This window comes from Hippocampus comes, unplaced genomic scaffold (genome assembly GCF_001891065.2).
Source record: "Hippocampus comes isolate QL1 unplaced genomic scaffold, H_comes_QL1_v1.1 scaffold44, whole genome shotgun sequence".
NCBI classification, from domain to species: Eukaryota; Metazoa; Chordata; class Actinopteri; order Syngnathiformes; family Syngnathidae; genus Hippocampus; species Hippocampus comes.
Genome location: NW_017805546.1, coordinates 2,408,299 through 2,417,471, shown reverse-complemented (window position 1 = coordinate 2,417,471; position 9,173 = coordinate 2,408,299). Strand labels below are relative to the sequence as shown.

Genomic DNA, 9,173 nt, shown 5'->3' with positions numbered 1-9,173 from the left:
GAAAGGACTGTTTGCAACAGTCATTTTTTTTTAGGGTTAGTCTATCATTGTTCAGCACCCCCCCCCCAAAAAAATGGGATGCGTCCAGACTTTTATCAGCTTCTCAGTTATCTCCAGTGAAAGGCGATACGTCATCGAAAACGTCATGATAAAAGGTCGTGCGCTGTGAATTCCAGCAAAGTCGGCGATCGGATTAAAACAGCAGTTGGAGGGGTGGATGTCATGGCCAGATGGACAAAATAACTTCTACAGTGGCTCAATCGCTCCGTTTGGCGTCTACTTCGGTTTGCCAGACGTAAACTTTCGCCGTACGGCGTGGTGCAGTCACGTGATCACGTGACGTCGCTGCAACGGGGCAATACTCTCTAATTTCGTATTTTATTTTATTACACACACACACGTAGCGAGCATCTATGAATTGCTGCAAATAATATCCGGTGGTAAACTTGAGTTCAAGTAAAAATTTATATTGGCAAAGCAGCTCCCCAAACTATCTCCTGATGATGTTTTTGTACTTTGCATTGTAATCTGTATCAGCAGGAAGAATTTGAGCCGGACCAATCAGAAGAAACAGTCCAGATGTGAAAGGTGTGAAACACGCATTAGATAATGAGCACATTTGTAATGGAGCGTAACGACATTCATGGCATGTCACACTTTCAGGTCACTCAACGACCCGCTTGCCACACGGATCCTTGTGGCATACTTGGAACCACTCTGTAATCCCCTGCGGTCACTGCAGCAGCAAACCACACGCGCTCTCACACAAGCCGCAAGGCAACACCCGATGGAAGTCGTCGGGAAACACCTCGAGCTGTCCACAAGTCCAATGTTGACCTTACCGCAAATGGCGGCAGCTGTTCGTTAAGAAATTAGATTAATTAAACACTGGAGTTGCTGGCCCAGCTGGCCCACTCGTACTACATACACTACAGTATAAGCCTTTGTGGTTGCGGTGGTAAGAACGTAGTTCGGTTCATTGCTCCCACATTCACAGCACAGTCCCCCAGTGCCTCTATATACGTGTTACATTTCTGTTACATTTATCACCCCTCCCCCACATACGCATATACAAACACACACTCAGTTATGCACTTATTGCATGTTCCAAAATGATAGTTTACATAATTCTATAAAATTAAGCTCTACATTACAAATTACCCGCATGCTTTAGAATTATTGCATGTTCCAAAATGATAGTTTACATAATTCTGTAAAATTAAGCTTTACGTTACAAATTACCCGCATGGTTTAGAATAATGTCATGACGTAAGTGAGGATCAATTAGAAAACAAGAATGAAATTGAAGGCAGTGAGACGAACTTGTGCTCAGCACATCTGCCTCACTTCTGAGGTTCTGTTTGAATCTCATCTTCCTATGCGGAATTCGCATGGTGACCGTGTGCTTGCGTGGGTTTTCTCTCGATACTCCACTTTTATCGCGCAGTCCAAAATAAACATACCCCAAAAAATAAAAAATCAGACTCTAAATTGTCCATGGGTGTGAACGCAAGTGTGATTGAGTATTTACTGTATAGGTGCTTGCGTTGTTGGTAAGCAACCATTTCGACAGTGTCAACAGAGGGTCCAGCTCAAACCACGACACGAATGAGGGACCCAATCCAACAGAAAGATTTTCATTCATATTTGTAGCAACATTGCGCGCAAAGTACAATCTCATTAAGGTCCTCTGCTGCCACCTAGTGGAGAGACGTTTAATACACCTGACCAAACAAACTAGTGGAAACCCTTTAAAAAAAACAAAAATTTATTGGCAATCACAGGGAAAGAATGCATGACATATTCAGGGAGCATTTGTTGGAATAAAAACGCCCGCTTCTTATTTACAAATTCCGCAATTGAACGTGAATAATGTTAGCACATGCACATACAAATTGCTGTAATATACACAAGCTTTTTATTCTCCCAGTTTGCTCAGTCATTCGACTTCACAGCCCATCACTTCTGCTGCGGTTACAAAATTGATGATTCGTATTCGGCTCATCGCCAATAGACACGAGACAATATGACGACAAAGGGGCGTATGCTGAGTGCACAGACGAGATGACCAATTGAACAAACGCCATCCGGGCCGTTATTGGAATTCGCAACCAACTGGCTAGCATGGAGCAGATTCACATACATGATTAAAGCGTCACTTTAATAAAAGAGAGAAACGTGTCCTGCCACCGAGAGGAAATGGAATGACAACTGGTCAGTCTTTTGCGACATTTACAGACATCAAGACTCGAAATGATAGTCTAACGCTTTTGCACTCTGCGTGACTTAGTGATTGATTTTGACGAAGACGAGCTTTCAGTTACTCCACCTAAACAAAATCAGAACTATAAAACCAGCTATTTGGGCACACCCATATTACCTCCAGAATATTACAGAAAAAAAAAACCTGTGAAGTGTCCTTCACGTTTAAAGCTACACAAAAGGCAAGAGGTGTTCAAACCCATCAACGGACCGACATGTCACACATTCTCAATTTGTTTGCATCGTGTGGCGAAAACTTAGGGTGTCTTCCCGCTGAGGGTATAAGGTGGTTATCATCCATCGGATTCACAGGAGATGGTTGTTGTGTAATCAAGGAATTTACATTGATCTGTCACGATTTCATAACAGCGTGTTAGACGTAGCCCCGGGCAACGACCATCTAATTAGAGCTCTCACTCAGCCAAAAGGCACTTAAAACTCTGCGGGGCTTTTGCTGCCTTCAACAGCAGCAGGCAAGCGCTCGTTATTTTGCCTTCCACTCATCTTGAATTCAAGCCTTGGAGCAAATGAGGCACAGCAAATTACGACGACGACGCTAAGAGTTCATTGGCGATTAAAGGCATTAGCGCAATCCTCATTTGGCAAACGCTGAACAAAACCGCCACCGCACTGTAAACACCGAACACGCAGTCATTTGTGAAGCTGTTAGGGGACTGATGAGAACAAAATACTGCGGTGCCATTTGACAACCGCGTAGAGGCAAATGGCCACAAGGACGGGCAGTGAGGCGTGATGGGCATGAACAATCCACCTTCTCACACAGATAACGTTTCAGGACACCAAAGAAGAGTTGCTGGAACAGTGCTGTACAATAGACGACACAGCTACGGCAGTAGCGACCGGTGGCGCGGGCGCGGCGTGCGGCGATAGTAGGCGGAAGGAACTGAAGTACTTCACAGAGGCAGTTGGAGGGATGACCGTGGATGATTCAGAAGTGTTCGGGGCTCGGGCCACACGCAAGTTTCACTTTCAGCTTCTCCGTGATTTTGAGTGTTGGATGAGCCACTGCAAGGTGATATCTGCCAAGGGGGGAAATATTTGTCGTCACCACCGTCCGATACGACACGCGCAAGAAATGAGTGAAAGCGATTGAACGGCATGACGTACGTACCTATGTTGTCTTTCTCTTTGCAGGATACCGAGTAGCAGCAGATTTCCCGATCCTGAATGGCTGACAGGTTCCTTGATGAAAGAAAGCAGTCAATATGAAATCTGTCATTAACTGCAAGCCAAGTCAAATTTACTTACATAGCCCTCAAAGGGCTTCACATGCCCACAGGTGACAAATAGTCACTGATCTTAAGCCCCAAGGAGGAAAAGGACCCCCCCCCCAAAAAAATGTTTCTGTGACACGTTGACACAGTCAAAGCACTGCAATCACAGTGGCATAACTAATTTCATGGCAAAGCCATCACTTGGATTGTAAATTGCCGAATCTATTCTTACTATCAGGTAAAAATAAAATAAAATGCAGAGCACACAAAAGTGGACTGACAACATATCCAACAGGGTGCTTTTGAATCTAACAACACGGACAGTACAACGGGAAGAGGGAATCATTGTGGGTGCCTCACATCTTTTCAATGAGCTGCTTCTCATCCAGCGCATTGGCTAGGTCTCGTTTGTTGCCGAGCACTAGAATCTGAAAAAACAACAATGGCAAAGGCTGAGTCATCTCTTGCATGCCAACAAGTCAATGGATTTTTTTTCTTCAACTACCCCCATGAATCAGCACAGTCTCCTTTTCTCTTTATAAAAAGAAAAAAAAAAAAAAAAAAAAAAAAAAAAAACACTTTTGTGGGTGCCGTGTATGCCATGGCTATGCACTTGGCCAAATACGAGCTTGTCTTTCATACCATCTTGAGTCAAGTATACACTGACATACCGGAATCCCTTGTAGTTGTGGTTTGTCCAACAAGTTGTGGAGTTCATTTCGGGATGCTTCTATCTTATCTCGATCTGCTGCATCCACCATGTACCTGTAAAAGTAACAATAAATAAAAATACAGTGGTGCCTTGAGATAGCAATAAATGTAGTTACAGTAAAGTTCAAAATAATCATGACTGTCCAAAAATAAAACAATTAAAAAAAAAATTAAGTCACATGAGTATATTTGCACAAATGTGTCTCATGTGTTAGCCAATGGTTCATTACTGGATGTTTTCATTCATATTAGCTCTTTAAGGACCCCTGCTGCACAGTGAGCAGTATTGCAGCATTCTATAAATGAATGAATGGATAACTACCTGACAAACTAATTTAATTTAAAATCCAACTCAAGGTTAATAACTCGTAAAAAAATACTCACAATCTCTCTCCGAACAACATCTACGACACTCTCTCAACACCTCAACTCGCTATGCTTTGGCGCCAGATTGAAATTTTTTTAACCTTGTGAAACGTCATTAGCGAACGCGAGGCTCATTGATCACGTGACATCTCCCTCGCCACGCGCCACCGCAAAACGAGTTACGTTTCCTCTGTCACGTGACTTTTCCCGCTCGCCACGCACAGCCCCCAACGAAACGTCACTTTCTCCTGATTCTGTGACAATGACGTCACTGAGAGGCGCCTCGAAACGACACTTCTTTTCCACGCCCACTTTTAAATCGAAGCCCCATGTCATTTTGCTCATCACATGCCTCAGCCAACACAAATATTTGAAATGTCCTGAAGACAGTCAATGAGAAGACCAGCCGAAATCACAGCAGTTGATGTTCACAGAAGAGATCATGAAGAAAAATACAAAGATCACAAAGGCACCTTGTTCAATTATTTTGTAGTTTGTTTTTCACTGATACATATTTAAAAAAAAAAGGGGGGTGGAAATCAGACGCATGCTAATCCATTCTGACTACACACACTTACACAATAGCATTGACGCCTCGACAGTAGCGTTCCCACATGCTTCGGAAGCGGGGCTGCCCTCCTATATCCCATATCTGAGGAGGAAAAACAGTTTAATAACATATTTAAAAATAAACTTTTGTTGCAACCTGGAAGGGTTCCAGATGATGCACCAGGGGTTTTTCTCTCTCAAATTAAGGGCCAAACACTTGTATCTGTGTAATTCTCAATATTTTATTGATCTTTCACAATTTGTTTATCTTAGTTCATTTATTCTTCAAAAATACAAAAGACACATGCAAGGCCTCCTTTTTGGATATTAGAACGAGGCATGCTTGCAAAGCACGACTATCATTGAATTGTTTTGCGAGGCCGCTTGCGATGCCTGCAGGTTCTTAGGCCGTTTATGAAAAGGGAAGACGTTGCATCATAGGAGCAGATAGGATCTTCACACTCGAGCATGTGTGACATTACTGAATGCAGATCGTCAAGTTTTATCTTTCGTAAATGTGTATTTTATTTATTTATCAATGTGGATGACAAGTTCCGCCTTTAAGAAGGGCAGTCCACTTGTTTACATGTCACGGTTCATGAAACACGAAAAGTCGGATCAGTTGAAAAGGTAGAGCCGCGGACTTGTTTGCATTACTGTCGTAATCTGCGCTTTAGCGTGTTCAATTTCGAACTCATTTCCAGTATTGTGTACACGTAATATGCACCACATGTGCGGCAGAATTATATTGTTGTTGTGAATGCTTAGATGGCGCGTCAAAGTATTTTGTAAGGTTGCACCTGGAATTGTAGTGGATAAATAAACTGTCTTACACATTGCTTCATTGCCTTTATCTTAATATCCTACAATGTAAAATGGAGCTAATATTATTTATTGTTATGAAGAATTAATTGCTTCTTTGTTAAAACAAAATAAAAAATACATGCACATGGAAAAGGGGCTTGAAAAACTAATTTCATATTCGATCGCAATCACTATTTTGAAGAAAAGGGGAAAAAATGCGTTCAGTCCATTACATTGTCACGTGACATGAGCACGTGAGGATGCAAAATACCCTGCTGGCCTAGTTCACATGCCTACCTTGATTGTCACGTTGCCTTTTGTGACCTTCCGCATGTTGAATCCAACGGTAGGAATCATGTCTTCACTGAACTGGCCCGACTGTTAATGCAAAACAATAGAGGGCTTGTCAGCAAATGGTGGAAATAAAACACAAAATGATCTTAGGTAGTGTCGGGGATTTTCAGAAGAACAGATATACTGGTGACTGTGCACAATAAAACAGCATCCAGACACAATCTTGTGTTTATTTACTTGGATTGGCGTAGGTGTTGACGTGCACTGTCTGGAAGTTCGAGGCAAGTGAGAGTACAGAACACCACTTCGCTGTGTATGCAGAAGACATTCATTGCTCGATTCTGTTGTTACGAGAAAAATGGCTTCAAGGTTTGTCAGAAGCGTTTGCCCTCTCTTTTCGATATCGTTTGTCCTCGTGAGGGTGTCACGTCCACAAGGAGGGACAATTCAGAGCCGTGGTTTGGGGATTTGGGAGGAACCCAAGCAAGCACGAGGACAACATGCAAACTTCACAGTCGAACATTCGAACCCACGACTTCTCAACTGCGAGTCTGGCGTGTTGACACGAATCCGCCTTGCTGCACCCAGACGGAACAGTTGGACTCAAGTAATTATTTCAGGCAAGGGTGGATCTAATGGCAAGTGACGAGCACATCTACACGTGCCTATTGCGCATTTCACCATACACGACACTTAACCTTATTATGATGCAATTTCCAGGAAGACTTTCACTGGTGATGAAAGCGGGCCCTGCAGATCCACTATTCACTGATTCCAACGCCGGATGCTATCGCTGCAGTGAACCTGAATGATGTTGACACGCGGCGGTCATCCAGTATGACAACACCCGCACGTCACTGCTTGAAAGAAGTGCCCAGTCACACTGTCAACTTCGTCAGTGGACGAGCACCAGACTTGCTACATTGCGCCCTGCTTGCAGTCGACTCATTCTTTCTATGAAATGGGACTAAACGCATCTGACTATGAACCATGAAATGACGCTTCACACATTTGACTTGCAACCTTTTTCACATCCTTGGGCCCACACTGACAGCACGCACGTTACGACGGAGCGACTCACGGCAATCACATTGACGAACGTGGTCTTCCCGGAATACTGAAGTCCCACGAGTGTCAGTTCCATCTCTTCTTTCCAAAACAGGGACCTGAACCAGTCCAGAAGCCTGTTGATAAGGGCCAGCATTTTGGAATAACACTCTGGTCGAAATCGCGACGACTTTCGGACCTAACGTGAGTCGTAAGTTCGTAGCAAGCAAACCACAGCGGAAGTAGGGAGCTGCTCTGGCGCGTCATGTGATCTGCAGTTGCGTTCAGGTAATGCTTGCAAATGGGAAATTATAACTTCCCCAGAGGGCCCACTGATTTTTTTTTTGCCGTTAAACCACAAGTTCATGTTATCGTGTGGTATTATTTGGGGGGGGGGGTGAATTCTTTATTGTCATAGACAAAATATACATATTTCCAGAACACTCGGTACTTTCAATTTAGTATTCTTTATTGTCATAGACAAAATATACATATTTCAGAACACTCGGTACTTTCAATGTAGTTTAACGCGACACACACACACACACACACACACACACACACACACACACACACACGCACACACACACACACACACAAACATAATAATGATTTGTTGCTACCGATATCCTCATCATAAGGAATAAACATTTACATATAGACATGTGAGTGTAGGTCTAGCTGTCTTAGACGCATTAATGAAGTGTATTGTGTGCGTGTGTTTGGAGTGTCAAAATGCCAGAATCCACAACCGGAGCCGCCCCCCCCCCCAAAAAAAAAACACCCATGCCAACCAAATGCCCCCTATCAGATGTACTCTGAAACTGTCAGTACCTCTAAATTGATGATCCTAGAATTGTACCTGGTCAGATAATATATGTGATTAATAATAAAAGTAATACACTACAAAAAAGGTGTTTTATAATCTGTATTTCCTCATATAATAAGCACAATGTTAACATCTGTAACAGGTCAGGGTTGGTGACTTTTGTTATTTGAAAAAAAAAGATGTCAGATGACATGACCACATTCATAGCTGTGGTGTGCAGCAGATGATCAGACAGTGGCCAGTTTCTTTTACTTGCAGCTACTCAGGGTGTGAAAAACTGGCTCATGCGTTCCACTTTGCGAACCGCTGGGAGCACTTCTGGTTGTTGAGTCACGTGACAAGCCTTGTAGGAGAGTCAAAGGTCTGATTTAGTGGATGGTGCGGTGTCACTTGTTAATCTCAAAGGAACTGTACAAAATGAAGGAAAGAATGTGAAAGAATGCCATCTAACTGTACATACCGGCGGTCTGATCAGGGTGGTATAGTTCTCAGGGCTCGCTGCACTCATTGTTGTTGTATAAACTGTCTTCCTGTGAAATGATAGCAACAGCAGACAATGAGGGGAAATCAATATTCGCAAAGCGCTGTTTAAACTGGTGTTTGTTCCCTGATCTGGTCACTAAATTAATGGTCACAAAAATGAGAGAGTGAGAGACTAATACACAGATGCTCTGCTTACCAATTACACACTGGAAAGAGTGACAAAACCTGTTGACAGACAATGTCACACAAGTTTCATTCTTTCAAAAGGGTTCCAACACAAACTGGTCGTACTTTTGAGTTTATGTTTCCTGGGAATATTGGTTGATTTGTTCGGACTCACCTGAAATAGCGAATCCATATTGACATGCTCTTGACCAGTAGCATTCATTGCTTTCTCTGCTGCTTCTCTACAAACAAGAGATGATAGTGTATTCATTTATTGTTTATTGTTGTATGAATTATTTTTACTCCATCTCCAGCACTTTGTGGATAGCTATGGGTTTTTTTTTAAGTGTTTTAGACATATCGTTGAGAATTGCATTATACACACACACACACACACACACACACACACATATATATATATATATATA

General features: G+C 42.7%; 2 protein-coding genes across 3 annotated transcripts in view; both read right to left on the bottom strand.

Annotated features, from left to right (window-relative positions):
- Positions 1-1,755: 1,755 nt before the first annotated feature.
- arl8bb (ADP-ribosylation factor-like 8Bb) lies at positions 1,756-7,493 on the bottom strand. 2 transcript variants are annotated; one of them, XM_019879503.1, is made up of 7 exons: positions 7,303-7,493; positions 6,225-6,305; positions 5,153-5,226; positions 4,169-4,262; positions 3,858-3,925; positions 3,395-3,465; positions 1,756-3,302 (listed from the first exon to the last, which is right to left on the bottom strand). In XM_019879503.1, exons 1-7 carry the CDS (start codon positions 7,423-7,425, stop codon positions 3,253-3,255), a joined length of 561 nt encoding a protein of 186 aa, XP_019735062.1. In that variant the 5' UTR covers positions 7,426-7,493; the 3' UTR covers positions 1,756-3,252. The 2 variants fall into 2 exon arrangements, with proteins under 2 accessions (XP_019735062.1, XP_019735063.1); XM_019879504.1 differs by lacking the exon at positions 7,303-7,493 and adding an exon at positions 6,463-7,060.
- A 686-nt stretch (positions 7,494-8,179) lies between these two features.
- LOC109521580 (N-acylethanolamine-hydrolyzing acid amidase) overlaps positions 8,180-9,173 on the bottom strand; it is a 10,396-nt gene continuing 9,402 nt past the window's right edge. The window contains exons 8-11 of the mRNA XM_019879502.1: positions 8,921-8,987; positions 8,777-8,805; positions 8,558-8,627; positions 8,180-8,440 (exon numbers count right to left, since the gene is read on the bottom strand). Of these exons, the coding sequence (XP_019735061.1) occupies positions 8,360-8,440; positions 8,558-8,627; positions 8,777-8,805; positions 8,921-8,987 (247 nt within the window). The 3' untranslated portion in view covers positions 8,180-8,359. The remainder of the gene's footprint in view (positions 8,441-8,557; positions 8,628-8,776; positions 8,806-8,920; positions 8,988-9,173) is intronic.

Bases quoted from the DNA above. Each gene is read 5' to 3' on its own strand.
- arl8bb (XM_019879503.1), bottom strand. From the start codon at position 7,425: ATGCTGGCCCTTATCAACAGGCTTCTGGACTGGTTCAGGTCCCTGTTT. The intron at 6,306-7,302 runs GTGAGTCGCTCC...TTGCATTAACAG, and splicing joins CGTTCGTCAATGTGATTGCC to TCGGGCCAGTTCAGTGAAGA. The intron at 5,227-6,224 runs GTAGGCATGTGA...TTTCCTCCTCAG, and splicing joins AAGGCAACGTGACAATCAAG to ATATGGGATATAGGAGGGCA.